Source organism: Convolutriloba macropyga, chromosome 11, assembly GCF_964194025.1.
Source record: "Convolutriloba macropyga chromosome 11, txConMacr16.3, whole genome shotgun sequence".
NCBI lineage: Eukaryota > Metazoa > Xenacoelomorpha > Acoela > Convolutidae > Convolutriloba > Convolutriloba macropyga.
In genome coordinates, this window is record NC_134478.1 from 40,112,206 (window position 1) to 40,133,121 (window position 20,916).

At 35.2% G+C, this 20,916-nt stretch overlaps 2 protein-coding genes across 4 annotated transcripts in view; one reads left to right on the forward strand and one right to left on the reverse strand.

Annotated features, from left to right (window-relative positions):
* The window catches only part of LOC142350017 (protein O-mannosyl-transferase TMTC3-like), a 197,285-nt gene that overhangs the window by 65,875 nt on the left and 110,494 nt on the right, over positions 1 to 20,916 (forward strand). The window lies entirely within an intron of this gene.
* Positions 1 to 20,916, reverse strand: part of LOC142349986 (uncharacterized) — a 69,120-nt gene that overhangs the window by 36,774 nt on the left and 11,430 nt on the right. For all 3 annotated transcript variants that reach the window (XM_075401863.1, XM_075401861.1, XM_075401862.1), the window contains exons 2-3: positions 13,060 to 13,216; positions 12,574 to 12,728 (exon numbers count right to left, since the gene is read on the reverse strand). In XM_075401863.1, coding sequence (XP_075257978.1) covers positions 12,574 to 12,728; positions 13,060 to 13,216 — 312 coding nt within the window. The remainder of the gene's footprint in view (positions 1 to 12,573; positions 12,729 to 13,059; positions 13,217 to 20,916) is intronic.

The following is a 20,916-nucleotide window of genomic DNA, read 5'->3' on the forward strand; positions in this document are numbered from 1 at the left end:
TCCCCTCATGCTAGTTGGAATGTTAGTATGGTAAGAATGAAAATTCGTTTTTGCACTTGTAACACTCTGGCTTAGTCATGCTTAATATTGGACAATTATGGTACAGCTCTAGAATGCCCTGAGAGCCAAGTCTGGGTGGCGATCGGGATGTCGGTAGAGAGCATTAACTGTTGCTAAATTGGCCGCCTTAGGAACTTTGTGAGATTGATTTGATTATTGAATTAATAAAGGATTACAGTGGTTTAGTATAAATTAATCAGTTTTCAGTTTCGAGTTTTTGTTAAATTGACTGTTTTTCAAGATTTCTGATGTTGTTATGGCTGAAAACTTGCATGACTTTTCTTAACCATGTCGAATCAGTATCGGGCACAGATGGTAAATAATCCACTGGGCATCAATGTTGATGACAACTGTTTATTAGAATGATTGAAAGCAAAAAGCAGTTTAGAATCTTGATTTTGCTCAGCAGTCTGTTTAGGACTGGAGTTTTGAGAATACTGATCAGTCTTTGGTTTTGTTTTACTAGTGGCTGTTATTTAGTGAGTAACTTTTATGGCCAATCAATTGATTTTACATGCCGACAAATTGGATTGAAAATCAATGGATTTCTATTGAACAACGTGCTTTCTTGTGTAAAACTCTTTTTGAAAATTGAAAAAAGTGCATGTAGTCATTATGGTCCTAATTTGCTTGGAAATTGAAATCAATTTCTAGAAAATTTTCAAAAAGCAACCTAATTTTGCATCTTATTAGAACATCTTTCAAAAGATAAAAAAGCGAATTTTTCAAACCCGAGTGAAACGATAATTGATACACCTTGCTAAGTCACCTTGCAAGAGCTTGATAACTCTTGCAAGACTTGAAGCATCTTATCCAGACCATGATAGTCAAAAACTTCATAAAACACTTTGACCAGATCTTAGCAAGATGTCTCAGTTAAATTTATTGGCGCAACTTATTAAAATTTTGAAAGATCTTAGCACATCAAAAACCAGTTTTTGAAACAATTAGGATTAGAAAAAAGTATTTTTAAATCAAATTTATTGTTGAAATACTAACCCAAACAAGGCGGCGTGGTAATGTGCGATTGCACATAAGGTTCCGACCCCGCTCATCCACAATTTTGGCATGATTGTCTACCAAATGAAGAACAGATAAAAAAAACACAAAAAAATTCAATTATTTTTCAAAAAAAAAACTGGTGTATGAACGAAAAGATAGCCTCCAAAGCAAAAATCTCAGTGGAGTAAAAATTGAAGCATTAGATTGATGAGATACGCCGATATGAAGAAAGCGAGCGAAGACGAACGTCAAAATCAAACAAAAACAACAAACATTAATTACATCAAAAAATTTATGTCCGTTTTATAAAACAAAACTTAAAAACAAAGTCAAAATAGCGTCAGATAAAACTGAAAATAAACAAAATAAATTGTAATTCACCAGAAAAAAATGGTTATTTACCAGTTCATAATAAAGCTTGGTAACAATTAGACAAAAAAGAACAGAAACTTTAAAGTTAGAAAATTCGCTGAACTTTTTCAAAAAAAAAATTTATTTTAAAGTAATGAAAACCATTAGGAGTCAACTTATATATCCCACAGGTTAACAATTAACCAGGTATTTATAAAAAGGAGTTAAGAACTCTTGATATTCATTTTTTTATGCAGTTACAAAAAGAACAACAAATAGACAACAAACTAAAAAATCAATTAAAATTTGCCTGAAAATGCTTTGGAAGCCGTAAAGCCAGACTTTTGCCCCCAAAATATGTTTGATTGCGCCTTCGTCGAACACCGACAATGTATTGTTTGGCCGCTCATTAATGAAAATAAGCAACAATTAGATAAAAAAGAAAAAGCAAAATTATGTAACACTTGTTTTTTTTCTTAAAAACTTTATTTCCAATGACATGAAAGCCATTAACTTCAAATCAAAAAGTTGAATAGGTTCATCCATTCTTCCAAAAGAAGTCCTTGAAAACTGAAATTATCCAGAATATGTCTTACTCCTACAAAAAGAACGTCAAACATGACAAAAATCAAAAATTAATTTACTTTTTTTTGTGAAAAACCCGTGTGGAAGCCAGTTAAGTCATAACGAATTCTCTTAAAACATTATATTTTGTGACACCAATCCCCTTGGACACTTTCCTTTGATTGCATTATGTGACCTGTCATTAATGAAACTAGGTAACAATTAGACCAAAAAGAAAAAATCAAGATTATGTAAAACTTAATTTTATCGAAAAAAATTTATTTCCAAAGACATGAAAGCCATTAATTACGAAATGAAAAAATTGAATAGGTTCGTTTTTTCTTCCAAAGAAAGCCCTCGAGACCTGTAATTATCCAGAATATGTTTTACGTCTACAAAAAGAACGTCATATATCACAAAAATCAAAAATTAAATTACTTTTTTTGTAAAAAAAACACGTGTCGAAGCCAGTAAATTCATAACGAATTCTTTAAAAACTTTAGATTTTGTGGCACCAATCCTTTTTGAAACCTTCCTTTGACAACAATAATGTCATATTTAAACTTTAATTAACGAGTTCAGGTAACACACAGAAAATAAAAGGAACAAAGTTGCAAAGTTGAAATGTTTTTTTTTTCTTTTTAGAAAAAAATTGTTTTCAAAGTCATGAAAGCCATTATCTTATTTCTAATATCAGAACATCGGCTCATCCATCTACTCCTACAGAAAAAGCCAATCAAACCGGGCTATGGTACAGGAAATTACATACGACTAAAAAGCAAAGTAAAAACGACAGTTGAAAACAAAATTAAAAAATTCACATAAATTCTTCGAGAAAGTATTGTCGAAGCGGTAAAGAACCACAATCTTTATCCTTAAGGATTTAAATATTTTCAAATGTGCGTTATTTTGAACGCGAAAAATGTGATACATGAACTGAAAGTATTGTGATAATTTGATAAAATTAGAAAACATGAAAAATGGGCAAATACCTAAAAATTTAAAAAATTTTGTGATATCTAGTAGTATCAAAGCCAGAACACCATAATTTAGGCCGTGAAACCGCAATAAAGATTAAACTTGAATTCAGCTTAAAAAAAGGAGCACTCTTTGATTGCTGACACTAAGCTACAAGTTGACCAAAGTTAGAGAAAAATGGAGGAAAAATTCAATGAGCCATATTTTATTTAAAAATCAAATATTTTAAAAGTCTAAACGACCATAAGCTTTCAAACAATCAACTAGATAAATAAAATTCGAGCTAATTAGGAAACTAATAGGACCTATCACTAGTGAGCTTTGATTTGAAGTGTTCTGTTATTTAATTAATATAAAAAAGATTGAATTTTTTTTTAATAAAATCCGACTGATGACAATCCGAATTATTTTGTTGGTGTAACGGTCCAAGATTGGTACAGAACTAGTCCTGCTAATGTTGATTGTCCATTAGGAATATTTAATTTAGGGAATGTCATTGATATAGATATTCTATTTGTCAAAAAATCAAAAGTAAATGCTGCGTTTTTGATAATCAACGAATAAAGTTAGCAAAAAACGCCAAGTTTTATTTACAGAGCACTGTCAACGGAAGTTGAAGTGGAATTAGCCCCATTTTCAGTCTACAAAGATCGTGTTAGTGGTGTTTGGGTGTGCACTTCCTACAAAATTAATCAGAATGGACTAAAGAAGTTATTTCGTGCTGTGCTTGAAGAAAAAGTCAGAATTTGTTGCGAATTTTTTAGCCTGAATTTGAGACCAAAAAAATTTAATGAAAATAACCGATAATAAATTTTGTCTTGAAACATAAAATCAACCACATTTTCATGGAAAATCTTGTTAAATTTTATCAAAATTGGCGAAAATTTAGTCAAAAATTCCGAGAAAAGGTGAATGAAATCAACGGAATTCACTCTATTTTCTCGAAAGTTTAAACCTCGATATCTCCCTGTCAAAAACGAAAATCAAAAACATCTTTCTAATTTCATATTCTACGCTGGACAAGCTTTCTAATGATACCAGTCTCAACTCTCTACGATGAATATATCGATCGGCCAAAATTGACTGAACAAAAAAAAACCCAGTCGAGTATATAGTTCCCCCCCCAAGAGGGGTCGGAACAATTAAATCAATATCAGTTGTGGACACTTCTCCGAATAAAGAGTAGTTAAAGACACAATGAACACATACCTATTTCGGAAGGATAGAAAATGAAGCTTTAAAAATAAGTTATATTTTAGGAAGCGGTAAAGGTTTGAACTTGAAGCAAAAATTGTTCTACGTTTAAGGAAGATGTACTTGTGGATCTAAGAAGAAAAAAGAAAAAATCAACTTCTCTGGAGGCCAAGTTAGTAGAATATGGTACAGGGCATCAAGGGTAGCTTTCTATCTCTTGGGTTAAAAAGTTTTGTTGTAAATTTAGAAAGAGTCTCGGTCCGAAGACACAGCTGCGCTCACTACAAAAGCTATGGTGGCTATTTTCTACGTGTCCGTTTCTTCTTTTTCATACAAGAATCTGCAGTAATCAGCGCTCTCCAGGGTTTTCTATGCTCAAACTCAAATTAATCTATTATTCTACATTGGAAGCTATAGATTTCATTATGTTTAAAGATTTATTGGTTGTGATTGCTGTCTTTCTATGCTTATTAATTAGATGAACAATGGTGCCTTTTTCCCCTGAAAACTCAATTACCTATATATTTCATTTCTAATTTCTCACCAGCAGCTGCTAATTGCTAATTCAGACTAACTGGGGGATATTTATTTTGGTCTGTCGAGAGCAATCAATTAATCATCTTGTTTTGTCGCTCATAAAAAGAGGTTAAGTAGATAAAAAAGAACATTTTGAGTTCTCAACACAGCCTCAACACAGGTGGCCGTCCTGTATAAGGTATTTACTATGTCATTACCGAGCTGCCTTTATAGATTAAAAAAACTTTATATAAGATCTTAGCACATCAAAAACCAGTTTTTGAAACAATTAGGATTAGAAAAAAGTATTTTTAAATCAAATTTATTGTTGAAATACTAACCCAAACAAGGCGGCGTGGTAATGTGCGATTGCACATAAGGTTCCGACCCCGCTCATCCACAATTTTGGCATGATTGTCTACCAAATGAAGAACAGATAAAAAAAACACAAAAAAATTCAATTATTTTTCAAAAAAAAACTGGTGTATGAACGAAAAGATAGCCTCCAAAGCAAAAATCTCAGTGGAGTAAAAATTGAAGCATTAGATTGATGAGATACGCCGATATGAAGAAAGCGAGCGAAGACGAACGTCAAAATCAAACAAAAACAACAAACATTAATTACATCAAAAAATTTATGTCCGTTTTATAAAACAAAACTTAAAAACAAAGTCAAAATAGCGTCAGATAAAACTGAAAATAAACAAAATAAATTGTAATTCACCAGAAAAAAATGGTTATTTACCAGTTCATAATAAAGCTTGGTAACAATTAGACAAAAAAGAACAGAAACTTTAAAGTTAGAAAATTCGCTGAACTTTTTCAAAAAAAAAATTTATTTTAAAGTAATGAAAACCATTAGGAGTCAACTTATATATCCCACAGGTTAACAATTAACCAGGTATTTATAAAAAGGAGTTAAGAACTCTTGATATTCATTTTTTTATGCAGTTACAAAAAGAACAACAAATAGACAACAAACTAAAAAATCAATTAAAATTTGCCTGAAAATGCTTTGGAAGCCGTAAAGCCAGACTTTTGCCCCCAAAATATGTTTGATTGCGCCTTCGTCGAACACCGACAATGTATTGTTTGGCCGCTCATTAATGAAAATAAGCAACAATTAGATAAAAAAGAAAAAGCAAAATTATGTAACACTTGTTTTTTTTCTTAAAAACTTTATTTCCAATGACATGAAAGCCATTAACTTCAAATCAAAAAGTTGAATAGGTTCATCCATTCTTCCAAAAGAAGTCCTTGAAAACTGAAATTATCCAGAATATGTCTTACTCCTACAAAAAGAACGTCAAACATGACAAAAATCAAAAATTAATTTACTTTTTTTTGTGAAAAACCCGTGTGGAAGCCAGTTAAGTCATAACGAATTCTCTTAAAACATTATATTTTGTGACACCAATCCCCTTGGACACTTTCCTTTGAATTGCATTATGTGACCTGTCATTAATGAAACTAGGTAACAATTAGACCAAAAAGAAAAAATCAAGATTATGTAAAACTTAATTTTATCGAAAAAAATTTATTTCCAAAGACATGAAAGCCATTAATTACGAAATGAAAAAATTGAATAGGTTCGTTTATTCTTCCAAAGAAAGCCCTCGAGACCTGTAATTATCCAGAATATGTTTTACGTCTACAAAAAGAACGTCATATATCACAAAAATCAAAAATTAAATTACTTTTTTTTGTAAAAAAAAACACGTGTCGAAGCCAGTAAATTCATAACGAATTCTTTAAAAACTTTAGATTTTGTGGCACCAATCCTTTTTGAAACCTTCCTTTGACAACAATAATGTCATATTTAAACTTTAATTAACGAGTTCAGGTAACACACAGAAAATAAAAGGAACAAAGTTGCAAAGTTGAAATGTTTTTTTTCTTTTTAGAAAACAATTGTTTTCAAAGTCATGAAAGCCATTATCTTACTTCTAATATCAGAACATCGGCTCATCCATCTACTCCTACAGAAAAAGCCAATCAAACCGGGCTATGGTACAGGAAATTACATACGACTAAAAAGCAAAGTAAAAACGACAGTTGAAAACAAAATTAAAAAATTCACTTAAATTCTTCGAGAAAGTATTGTCGAAGCGGTAAAGAACCACAATCTTTATCCTTAAGGATTTAAATATTATCAAATGTGCGTTATTTTGAACGCGAAAAATGTGATACATGAACTGAAAGTATTGTGATAATTTGATAAAATTAGAAAACATGAAAAATGGGCAAATACCTAAAAATTTAAAAAATTTTGTGATATCTAGTAGTATCAAAGCCAGAACACCATAATTTAGGCCGTGAAACCGCAATAAAGATTAAACTTGAATTCAGCTTAAAAACAGGAGCACTCTTTGATTGCTGACACTAAGCTACAAGTTGACCAAAGTTAGAGAAAAATGGAGGAAAAATTCAATGAGCCATATTTTATTTAAAAATCAAATATTTTAAAAGTCTAAACGACCATAAGCTTTCAAACAATCAACTAGATAAATAAAATTCGAGCTAATTAGGAAACTAATAGGACCTATCACTAGTGAGCTTTGATTTGAAGTGTTCTGTTATTTAATTAATATAAAAAAGATTGAATTTTTTTTTAATAAAATCCGACTGATGACAATCCGAATTATTTTGTTGGTGTAACGGTCCAAGATTGGTACAGAACTAGTCCTGCTAATGTTGATTGTCCATTAGGAATATTTAATTTAGGGAATGTCATTGATATAGATATTCTATTTGTCAAAAAATCAAAAGTAAATGCTGCGTTTTTGATAATCAACGAATAAAGTTAGCAAAAAACGCCAATTTTTATTTACAGAGCACTGTCAACGGAAGTTGAAGTGGAATTAGCCCCATTTTCAGTCTACAAAGATCGTGTTAGTGGTGTTTGGGTGTGCACTTCCTACAAAATTAATCAGAATGGACTAAAGAAGTTATTTCGTGCTGTGCTTGAAGAAAAAGTCAGAATTTGTTGCGAATTTTTTAGCCTGAATTTGAGACCAAAAAAATTTAATGAAAATAGCCGATAATAAATTTTGTCTTGAAACATAAAATCAACCACATTTTCATGGAAAATCTTGTTAAATTTTATCAAAATTGGCGAAAATGTAGTCAAAAATTCCGAGAAAAGGTGAATGAAATCAACGGAATTCACTCTATTTTCTCGAAAGTTTAAACCTCGATATCTCCCTGTCAAAAACGAAAATCAAAAACATCTTTTTAATTTCATATTCTACGCTGGACAAGCTTTCTAATGATACCAGTCTCAACTCTCTACGATGAATATATCGATCGGCCAAAATTGACTGAACAAAAAAAAACCCAGTCGAGTATATAGTTCCCCCCCCCCAAGAGGGGTCGGAACAATTAAATCAATATCAGTTGTGGACACTTCTCCGAATAAAGAGTAGTTAAAGACACAATGAACACATACCTATTTCGGAAGGATAGAAAATGAAGCTTTAAAAATAAGTTATATTTTAGGAAGCGGTAAAGGTTTGAACTTGAAGCAAAAATTGTTCTACGTTTAAGGAAGATGTACTTGTGGATCTAAGAAGAGAAAAGAAAAAATCAACTTCTCTGGAGGCCAAGTTAGTAGAATATGGTACAGGGCATCAAGGGTAGCTTTCTATCTCTTGGGTTAAAAAGTTTTGTTGTAAATTTAGAAAGAGTCTCGGCCCGAAGACACAGCTGCGCTCACTACAAAAGCTATGGTGGCTATTTTCTACGTGTCCGTTTCTTCTTTTTCATACAAGAATCTGCAGTAATCAGCGCTCTCCGGGGTTTTCTATGCTCAAACTCAAATTAATCTATTATTCTACATTGGAAGCTATAGATTTCATTATGTTTAAAGATTTATTGGTTGTGATTGCTGTCTTTCTATGCTTATGAATTAGATGAACAATGGTGCCTTTTTCCCCTGAAAACTCAATTACCTATATATTTCATTTCTAATTTCTCACCAGCAGCTGCTAATTGCTAATTCAGACTAACTGGGGGATATTTATTTTGGTCTGTCGAGAGCAATCAATTAATCATCTTGTTTTGTCGCTCATAAAAAGAGGTTAAGTAGATAAAAAAGAACATTTTGAGTTCTCAACACGGCCTCAACACAGGTGGCCGTCCTGTATAAGGTATTTACTATGTCATTACCGAGCTGCCTTTTAGATTAAAAAAACTTTATATACTCGAAAAATTAGGCTCAAATCTTGTTTAATAAGCTATCGGGAGCTGAAATTTCCAAAAAGTTTGATAATTCTCGATAAATCTTTATAATTATTACTTGATCTTATGAATTCGTGATCTATCTTAATTAAAAGTTCTTTTGTACAAAAATTCTTTATAATTTTTTTATTTTGTTTTGTCTAATATATATTTATTTATTTATTCAATGGTTAATATTTATTGGTTATCTCGCCAAAATCTTACTTCTTGATGCCTATGCAATGATGTTGCAAATTCCCTTACAAATATTGATGTTATCTCGCCAAGTAACATGGAAAGAACTTATGGCAAGATTAGTATGTTTTAGTATGTTCACCATCAAGGTATATCAAGTTTTGGTTCTCTGGGTAATCTCAAAACGATGCATCGCGCAAACTTTGGTCGCGTTCTAAGCTAGAAAAATCGATTTTTTATTCTAAATAAGGAGGCTCGGTAATGGTAATGTGCGATTGCACATAGGGTTCCGACCCCGCTCAACCACAATTTTGGCATAAATGTAATGAGTAACAAATAGAAAAACCAAAAAATTCAGTTATTTAAAAAAAAATTGGTGTATGAACAAAAAGATAGCCTCCAAAGCACAAAACACAGTGGAGTAATAAAAGATAAAACCTGCAATGGATTGATGATATATGCCAATATTAAGAAAGCGAATCAAGACGAACAGCAAAATCCAACAACAACAAACATTAATTACATCAAATTTTTATGTCCGTTTTAATAAACAAAACTTGATAAAAAAGTCAAAATAGCGTCAGATAAAACAGTAACTAAACAAAATAACAACCAGAAAAGATTTGAGTCAAGTCCATGATAAAGCTGATTAATAATTAGACAATGAAGAACAAAAACAGTAAATGTGAAAAATTCGCTAATTACTTTTAAAAAACAATTAATTTCAAATAAATGAAATTTGGTCTGTTGGGAGCAATCAATTAATCATCTTGTTTTGTTGCTCATAAAAAGAGGTTAAGTAGATAAAAAAGAACATTTTGAGTTCTCAACACAGCCTCAACACAGGTGGCCGTCCTGTATAAGGTATTTACTATGTCATTACCGAGCTGCCTTTTAGATTAAAAACCTTTATATACTCGAAAAATTAGGCTCAACTCTTGTTTAATAAACTAACGGGAGCTGAAATTTCCAAAAAAATTAATAATTCTCGATAAATCTTTATAATTATTACTTGATCTTATGAATTCGTGATCTATCTTACTAAAAAGTTCTTTTGTACAAAAATTCTTTATAATTTTTTTATTTGGTTTTGTCTTATATATATATATATATATATATATATATATATATTTATTTATTTAATGGTTAATATTTATTGGTGATCTCGCCAAAATCTTACTTCTTGATGCCTATGCAATGATGTTGCAAATTCCATTACAAATATTGATGTTATCTTGCCAAGTAACATGGAAAGAACTTATGGCAAGATTAGTATGTTTTAGTATGTTCACTATCAAGGTATATCAAGTTTTGGTTCTCTGGGTAATCTCAAAACGATGCGTCGCGCAAACTTTGGTCGCGTTCTTAGCTAGAAAAATTGAATTTTTGTTCTAAACAAGGAGGCTCGGTAATGTGCGGTTGCACATAAAGTTCCGACACCGCTCAACCACAATTTTGACATAAATGTAAAGAGGAACAGATAGAAAAACACAAAAACTCAGGTATTTTTTAAAAAAATTGGTGTATGAAAAAAAGATAGTCTCCAAAGTGAAAAACTGAGTGGAGTAATAAAAGATAAAAAATGCAATGAATTGATGATATATGCCAATACTAAGAAAGCGAATCAGGGCGAACAGCAAAATCCAACAACAACAAACGTTAATTACAACAAATTTTATGTCCGTTTTAATAAACAGAACTTGACAACAAAGACAAAATAGCGTCATATAAAACTGTAATTAAATAAAATAACCAGCAGAAAAGATATGGGACCAGTCCATAATAAGGTTTGATAACAATTCGACAATAAAGAACAAAAACAGTAAATGTGGAAAATTCGCTTATTTTTTTTAAAAATCAATTATTTTCAAAGAAATGAAAAACATTAGAAATCAACTGAAATGGCCCATAGGTTTAAAATTACCAATGATTCTTTAGAAGGGAATTAAGAACTGTCGGTATTCACTTTTTGTGCGGTTACAAAAAGAACAACAAGTAGAAAACAATCAAAAAATCAAATAAAATAAACTTACCGGAAAACACTATTGAATTCATAAAGCCACAGCTTGGCCCTCTAAACATGTTTAATTTCATTTTCTTCAAACACCCATAATGTATCATGTGACCTCTCAATCATGAACTTAGGTAACAAGTGGACAAAAAAAGGCAAAATAATAATACTTGATATTTTTTCGAAAAAAAATTATTTCCAAAATCATAAACGCCAATAATTAAAAAAGGAAACGTTTATATAGTTTGTTTTTTTTCAAAGGAAGCCCTTGAGAGCTTCAAGTAGCCAGAATATGTCTTACGTCTACAAAAAACAACGTCAACTATGACGAAAACGAAAAAACTAATTTACTTTTTTGTGAAAAACCCTTGTCGAATCCAGTAAAGTCATAACGAATCCTTTAAAATTACTATATATTTTGACACCAATCCCCTTTGAAACCCTTCCTTTGACACAATAATGTCATTTTTGGCCTGTAATTAACGACACTAGGTAACAAACAGACAAAGATGAACAAAAATGCGAAGTTAGGAATTTTTTTTTGAAAATAATTTTTTCAAAGTCGTGAAATCCATCAGCTATTTGATAATATCAGATTATTGGCTCATCTGTTTTTCTATGCAAATCTAACGATATTTGGTCATTGTACGGGAAATTCTTCGAGAAAGTAATGTCGAACCAGTTAAAACAATGATCCAAATTTAAAAGGATTTTTATATTAACAATTGTGCCTTTATTTGAACGACCGCCAATAATGTGACATATGAACTGTCGATAACGTGATAACATGACAAAACAAAAAAACGTGAAAACTGATATAATAATTTGTTAGTTAAAATATCAAAAAATAAATGCTGAGCTTTTGATAATCAACAAGTAAAGTTAGCAAAAAACGGCAAAGTTTTAATAACAGAGCACTCTCCACGGAAAGTTAAGTAGAAACAGCCTCCTTTTTGAGTCTACAAAGATTGCGTTAGCGGTTTTTCGGGTGTTTAATTCCTGCGAATTTAATCAATGTGAACTAAAGAAACTTGTTTCGTGCTTTTTTGATGAAAAAGTCTGAATTTTGAAATCTTTAGCCAGAATTTTTGACACAAAATTTAAACTAAAATAGTCGACAATATTTTTTGTCCTGAAAACTAAAATCAACAACACTTTTTAACAAAAAAATTAACAAATTTCAGCAAAATTGACGAAATTTTAGTCAAGAATTCCGGAAACTGTGAATAAAATCAACGGAATTCACTCTTTTTTCTCAAAAGTTTAAACCTCGATAACTCCCTGTAAAAAACCAAAATTAAAAAAATCTTTTTAATTCCATATTCTACGCTAGACGAGCCTTCTAATGATGCCAGTCTCAACTCTCTGCGAATATATCGATCGGCCAAAATTGTCTGAACAAAAACAAACCCGTTTGAGTATATAGTTCCTACCCCCTCAAGAGGGGTCGGAACAAAAATATTTGCTTCAGCTAGGTAGCTTACACTGCATTTGTGGGTGATCCATCATCTTTGAGTGTTTGTAGATCCTTGTCGAATTCCATGCATGCACCATCTGTGAAATAGTGTACTCTCAGCTGTCTGTTTGTGAGGTAAACAACACTGGAACTAACACAATAGGTCCACAAACCCAACTCTATCTAAACACAAACCCATCTTATCCATATCTATTTTGATGATTAAGACGCGTAACCGCATCCAGAACTTTTTCCATGTGATGAAAAGATAATTTCAATCTGAAATAGTGTACGTGTATATCATCTATGCCTGAGGGAGATTTTTTTGTTTGCAATCCCCCATCAAATTAGTAATGGGTTGATATCATTGGGCGCAAAAAGTTTTGCCTTGCCAGGACCTAGTGAAGCTAGAATTTGTTTTAATCATACAAATTTTGCCTTTTGAAGTTGATTTTTGACTTTGATGGAGCAGTTTTGAATTTTTCCATTTTTAACAAGAGTTAGAAGAGTGTACCGGGTATTCTCCACGGTACTTATCATCGTGGAGTGCAGTGCCATTGTCACCCTTTTCCGGTTCAGAACTGCTGCTTCTCTTCTCTTTCAGAGCTCCATTGTAATTTTGCAGTCCTTGCATCATTATGATCCCCATCAGGATAAAGGACACAATAAATCTAAACAAACTCGAGTGGACGAGTTTGGACGAGCCACCGTAGGACCATAGGTGCTCATGGTCTGATCATATACGTCCTTATAGTCCAGAATGGTCTGATCATAAGCAATTTTGAACGAAGACCTCCTTGTGGAATTAACGATATAACCATTCCATTTTGCATGTATGCCTGCATGACCGACAACTGTTTTCGAAAATTTGGGCCTTTTTGCAACCAATCAATGCTATTCGAATTAGAATTGCGGAACACCATACACAGAATCAATCATACTTCACATGAAATCAGCAGGTTTTAAAATGCTGATACGAGGTAGCTAAGAGCTGGTAGCTGCCGTCAGCAGCATGAACAACATGAACTGCTGCCGTCACCAACATGAAAAAAGTTGGCTGATAATCGCTAATTTATTTTTTGTCGAGTTACCCAAATAGTTTACCACGCTTTAATTTAATGTTTTCAAATGCAACAAGAACAAGTTCCAGGCACAACAGCAAAGTTTGAGAAATTCGAAGTTTGAAAATTTCTAGCAATCTCGCTTTAGTTTTTGCCAATTAGACTCAATTTTTTACCTCTTGAAAAATATTTTTGGCCTACGGGTTTTAAAACAACTCGAAAAAAGTTTTAAAATCTTTTTTGATGTTTAACAGATCACGTAAAGCAAAACAGAGGGTGTGCGAGTGGCTATATCGGGCTGTTGAACGCATACAGTGAGCAATATTACTTCACCAATTGCAATAACTGTTAAACAATAGAAGTCCATAAAGATTGGAAATTTAAGCGCAGATGAGAAGATCCGACATTAATTACTAATCTTTGTTATCAAACTTTGATTCGGAATCAAGTTTTTGCTCATTAAAAGTTCAAATAAGGAAGTGTTTGTTTTGTTGAAGATTTCTTCATTCTTCCCAATCGCTCTCTTTTTCTTTCGGTCTTTTTCCTTAAATTTCAGAATTCTTCTCTTTTCAATCTTCACTGAACTCTTGAAAATTATTTATGTTCTCCCCGCTCATTGGGTGAGACAGTACTTATAAAAGCGAAGGTCCCCTCTCATTGGGTGACACCTCTAAAATCACTCCACTGTTCACAATGATTGCCCAAAAAAGAATTTGCCCAAAAACAATTCGAAGGTCGGGATTACGGGACTCGTGCAAGCAACATTGTAGCCGATCCTCGTACAATCACAACGGAAACCGACTGAGCCAGTCTATCGAAAGCGATAGCATGTCCTTGTGACTGATAATTCCTGCTATCAGCTAACATTGCTATGCGCATTAACGTTTTCTTGAGAGTAACTGACAGACCACCCAATGACTCAACAGCAAGAGGAACAAACAAAATTCCTTGTTCAGAGCAACTATTTTCATGTTGAGCATACTTTCGCTCTTCGGCTGCTTCAATCGCGTAACCAGACCTCTCTGCCGCATGATTTATAATGTTTGGTTGCAGTGGAGAAGTTACGGTGACGTCTAGAGCAGCTGGACGACCTGACTTCCATGAGGGAAGAAATATGTCGCCAGGGCGAGAACTGTTTCCAGCAATAAGGTTCCGTTGTTCCAGGACTGATGATAAGTTAGCTGCTGAGCAAGCTGATGCAATGCGGTCACGAATCCGGTCATGCCGTGAAATTGCATCCCCTCTTCCGTGACAGATGACGGCGTGGTCGCCAAAAATGTCAAGGATTCCAGACCTGCAATAAGGGCATTTTCTTTCACCTTCATAAACTGCAATCCCTAGTCTGTACTTGACACTAATTTGAAATTCACAGGGACTAAGATGGAGACCTAAGGCAGGAACTGGTGGTGCCGCAAGCCATGCGCCAGATTGAGGCAAACAGAGTGATTGTAGTCTTGCTTCCTCCCTTTTTGACGACTGACTTCTTAGCAACTCCGAAAACTTGTCAGTATCTATAGCTTCTTGTATTTTCTTCTGTGAGTAGGAGGTCAAGTTGAAAGGTTCAAGGCTTGCATAGAGTTCTTTAAAAACTTCATTATCTGAAGCGCGCTGGTTTGTAATTTTCTGAACCAAGTCATCAGAAGCTAACACTGAGCCAACATATGCGGCCCTGTATTGCTCTTGTGATTGTCGCAATCCGAGGCCAGAAATGTTTATCGGCAAGGTTGACTGCTTCCATGCATTGTCACAGGTCACAGCACCTATTATTTGATCTAACGCATCCCGTTGGCTTGAATCGAAGACTTTTAAAACGTCGATCAGATCTCTTGTTGGCGTGTTAGTGCGTAGAGAGTAAACTAATTTTGGGGTCCCTAAGCAATAGCGAAGTATGCCAAGAGCACATTGAGGATCATCCAGATAACTCAAATTCTCCAAGAGCGACATAACTTTTTGAGCACGTTTCTTCAAGCAAGAGGAAACAAAATCTGGCGATCCGACAGCGGAACCCAGTACTTCAAATCCATTGCCCGAATTTCTTGTAACTTCTTGATCAACTGAGGGTAGATCTACGATTGACCAGAGTTCGCATTTGTCTTTCCTCAAATACAGACCCCTTTTTGGACCTTCAGTGGCTAAGATATCAAGCGTTGTTCGGATTTGATCTTCGGAGCCTGCAACGAAACCATCGTCCAAATACCACGTGTGCTGGGTAATATTTGGAACCTCGTCTCTTATTTTTTCTACAACAGGCCATAGCGCCAACGAAAAGAGAAGTGGACCCAGGGGATCCCCTTGTTGAACACCCGATTCACTTTGAAGACTGGCGTTATTATACAGTAGTGGAACATGTTGAGAGTAGCAAAAATTTGTGAAGGCTGCAATACCTGGTATGAAATCGTATGCTGCTTGCAGTAAGTGTGAGCGCTTAACCGAATTGAAGGCATTTCGGAAATCAATCTGAAGCACTCCTTCCTTAGAGTCAGCGTTGAGGATTTTTTCGTAGGTGATTTTTGCAGAGTGGATGATTGCTTCCGCACCTCCGCTGACTCCAACCCCTAGCTGAATGGAATCGAATAACCCAATTGCTTCTGATTTTGCTTCTTTCACTAAACATTTAGCAATAAGGCGCCTCAGGATTTCACTGACAGCTATTGGGCGTACTCCTCCCTTCTTTTTGGATAGAGCGGTGAGCGATGCGCTGCAGAGGGCTTTTGAAACAAATGAAGGGAATCTACCCCTGCTTCCTACATTTACAAACTTTGTTATTGCTTTAAGGGCGGATTCAGAGTGGTTGGGAACAGTACACTCTACTGCGTGCAATAGATGCTCTGGATACATTTTGGAGGGACCAGCTGCAGTGTACTTGCTGAACGTTTTCAATTGTTCAAGAACTATGTCATCGCTAAATTGATATGCACTTGATGTAACATCATCCGTTTGGAGCAAAGTTGGGGGCGCTTTTTTGGGATGTAGCTCTTCTAGTGCTTTTAGAGTAGCTCTGCTATTAGGCGCAAGTCCCTCAGACGACAGTATTTTTGCGGCGCGACCAAATTGACCTTGCAAACATAGACTCTTAGCTCTGCTGGCTAATTCTTCTATTCCGTTTGTGGAATTTTTCTTTGCTTGTTTCATTGTTAAAGCTTCTGTCCATAGGTTTGCATATTCACCCGCATTCCATCGATCGATGCGATCGGCGAGCCGCTGATCCTGATTTCGCTTATGTTTCTTACCTCCTCGGTTGCTCGCACGCAGGATGCACTTCGAAACTGAAAACAATTTCTGCCAATTTAGTTCGTCATCTGGTGTTTTGGCACAATCATCCAGGATACTGGTCAAAAGTTGTGACCATTTAGCTCTAAATTTGACCGGGACGAAACGACAAGTTGGAACATGTGAACTTACTATTGTTTGTAAACAGGGCAGTTTTTTGTTCTCGTTCTGAATTGTTTGCTCAACGTTTTCGAAGAAATTGTCATCAAGCTGGTTTTGCTCACAGGACGCAAGAAGTAAGTCAATTTTATCCGATATTTCTTTTGTTATTTTTTTGCGATTGTTCAAAATATGCTTGTGCTTCGAATAGGCCCAAATTGATTTCGCATTCAACCACGAGTCATGCTCTGAGCCCCAACCAGTATATCTAATTTTGGTTTCATGCCCCAAGTTTTCTAACACTTGCACTTTATAAAGTTTATTGGCAGTGTCGGGGATGAAAAGTATGGTTCCTGGTGTTGTGTGGAATTGCTCTTTTAGACTCAAGTGTTGAAAATTTTGCGTCAAACCAGTATGAGCATCACTGATGGGGTCAGAATTATCAATGATGTCTCGTGAGCTTGCATTATCTTGAGACTGTAAATGCAGACGAACACTATCGTTCACAACAGTTTTTCTTAAATTGTAATTCGTTTTTCCCATGTTCGAAACTGTATTTATATCATCGGGGGGGATTTCAAATTGTAGATACGAAGTGTTTTCCCGAACCGAAGGTTCTTTTTTCGATCTAGACTTTTGATTTTGTTGTTGTCGACCACTATTTTTTTCCTTCCTAGGAATTATTTTAGGAAAAGAATTTTCTCTGAAGTATCCTCCCCGTTGTGGTTATTTCTGTGGCAGTACTCGATTGCTTTTTTTTGAAATGTAATCTGCTGGCGCCTAGTAGCATCTATCTGAAGGGGCTACCGGCGGAACGAGGTTGGAGGGGGGGGGTGATCAAGAACAATCTCACCGGGTTTTGATGCTCGGTCTTGAACTCTTGAGGTAATATGCTTCAATTAGGTAAAAGATTTCAATTTCGAGCTTAGCTTTCATCAACTCAGCGACTTCATTTCAACGCACGTGCAGTAAAGCCAATTATGAAAAATTATGAAATGATCAACTTTGAATGTCTGATAGATTGCAAATCCCACAGATAACAAATATGAGAACTACCGATCCCGCATGATTTTCAACTTTTCATTAAAAAAACACTTACAGCCAAAAACCTGATACGGCAAACCATTTTTTGGACCTTTTCCGTTAGTGCCCCCCCCCCTAGCTTAGTGGGCGCATATTATTTGCACCCTCAGACGCACGTGTAATATTTTTACATAATGATGTACTATGTAATGGCACGTGCTCTGTAACTGGGGATGGGTCGCATAACGTACTGGGGGTGCGCAAACGGAAAGGATCGGATCCCATTTTATCTTCAATTTTGTGACCGAACAGACAACAGATACACAAATGTTAATCACTGGAATTAACAGCCTCAGTGACACAATGGCAGTATCTCAAAAAACAATGGAAGCCACACTTACAAGCCCAACGAAGACACACTTCCTTTTAGACGATATCACAGTGATATTTAGAGGTAACAAAAATGAACACATGCAGCTGGTAAACAATTGCGTAAACTTCTTTAAAAAAAAGTAATTTTTAAAATATATTCGAAACACTTCACATTAGAAAAGACAAGTCAAAGACACCAGCTTTAGTAATTTTCTGGTGTAAAACAATTATTAAACAGACAAAAATAGTTTTTAGACAATGTACATCATGTCACGAAATTCAATCTGTTGGGTTATGGACTTTCGCAAGCGGAATAAAAAGCGTTTTTTACTAAGTAAAAGAATTAATTTCTCAAAAATGAGATAATAACAAAATGATATTTTACAGTAGAATTTAGAGATTTACAGGAGAGATCTGATTATTAGATCAACATGGTGATTTGAATTTGGGGATGAAAAAGGACTCAAAAATCAGCTGTATATATACCCATTATCAGTGTGAAAAAGTCAAGATACAAAACTAATCTTAGCACCGTGATTTATAGTGGGGGTCGCAAAGGTTACCCAATATGGTTTGCTTCTGCAAATCAGTCGCAAAGAGAACCATAAATGGAATGCATTTGCGCTTTTCTAAGAATTCATTCACACTTCCGGAGATATCATCATCATTTAATACATGCTGGGAAGATTTTACATCAACTAATCTAACTCTAACAAAAGTTATCTGAGTTCACCAATTTGAACCGAATATTGATTCTAAGCACCATTTCCTGACAATTCATTTATATAATTTCTTTGATCGAAGTCATATTGCTTGTCTTTCTAATCTGGTAAGTCAAACTTTCTTTCTAATTCTCACTAAATTTAAGACTATAGTTTGATCAATATTCTAACACCCCCACTCAGACTTGAGCTGATTGCGTAGAGTCTGCTCCCATCAAAACTGCTCTGAATGTTTCCACTTTCGAAACGGGTAAGGACTTTGTGAAGATGTCTGCTGCCATTTCGTCTGTAGGGACGTAATGAATTGAAATAGTCCCATCCTCCGTCTTATCCCGGATGAAGTGAAACTTTGTTTCGATGTGCTTGCTTCTTTTGTGCATGACTGGGTTTTGGCAGAGTCTGATACAACTTTGGTTGTCTTCTCAAATTGCTATTGGACGTTTCTGTTGGATGCCAAAATCCTCTAGAAGTTGCTTCAGGTAGAGTGCTTCCTGAACTGCTGCTGCCATGCCCTGATATTCTGCTTCTGATGAAGAAAGAGCAACTGTGGCCTGCTTCTTGACGCCCCAGCTGAGTGCTGAGCCACGTCCGTTGAGCTTGAAGTAATAACCCGTTGTTGATTTTCTGTCGTTCACGTCTCCAGACCAGTCTGCATCACTTCCCCCCACTAAATCATAACTAGCCTCTTTTGTGTAAGTAAGTTTTAAACCTTTTGAACCTTGAAGTTATCCCAGAAGTCGTTTTCCGCACATCCAGTGTTGATTGGTAGGTGCATTCATGTGTCTGGACAGAATGTTGACTGTGAACATGATGTCTGGCCTCGTCTGTTTGGCCAGATACAGAAGTGATCCAACCAAGCTTCTGTAGATCCTCTGGTCCACTTCTTCGTCTCCGTTCTGTGCTGTCTAACGTTTCAAACTCAAATCAGCTGGAGTTCTTGAGGGTTTGCACTGATCCATTTGAAACCGCTCAAGCATTGTTTCTATGTAGCGTTCTTGGTCGACTGTGACTTTGCCCTCTTCTCGTCTGATTCTTAGACCCAGAAACAAGTGAAGTCTCCCTCTGTCTTCCATGTTAAAGGTTGTTTCTAGTGCCTTCTTGACATCAGAGACCACTGTCATTTTTCTTGATGCTACTATGATGTCGTCAACCCAGACCAAGATGAAGGTGTGGTCCTCTGCCTCTGACCTTAAGAGCAAGCAGTAATCGTTCCTGCTTCTGGTGAACCCTTGTCTCAGTAGGAAGTTTGCCAGCTCTTACCAGTTGTTAGCAGCCTGTTTCAAACCATAAATTGATTTATTTAGTCGACATGCTAACTTCTCCCCATCTGATCCGCGTTTTACAAACTCCTGTGGCTGTTCCAGATATACTTCTTCCTCGATTGGTGAGTGCAGGAAAGCAGTCTTGACATCAAATTGGTGCATCACATGGCCCTGCTTCGCTGATAGCTGAAGTAGAATCCTGAATGTCTCTGGCTTGCAGGTAGGCGCAAAAATCTCAAAGTAGTCCAGTCCTTCCACTTGTTTGAAGCCTTTCGCCACATAGCGCACTTTGTATTTGTCAACTTGACCACTGGGTCCCAATTTCACTTTTCAGAACCATTTGCCCAGTATGACGTCCCTGTCTGTGGGTGGTCTCACTAGGTTCCAAGTCTCGTTGTCTTGGAGTGCCTTGACCTCGTCCTTCATTGCCCCGTGCTACTGGTCCCAATCGTCACCTTGCTTGGCTTCGTAGACTGTTTTGGGTTCCACATAGTCGCCCTCAGTCACAGCAAGATGGGCCCTGACTTTTCCAAAAATTGCGGAACATTCCTTGCTCTTGTCC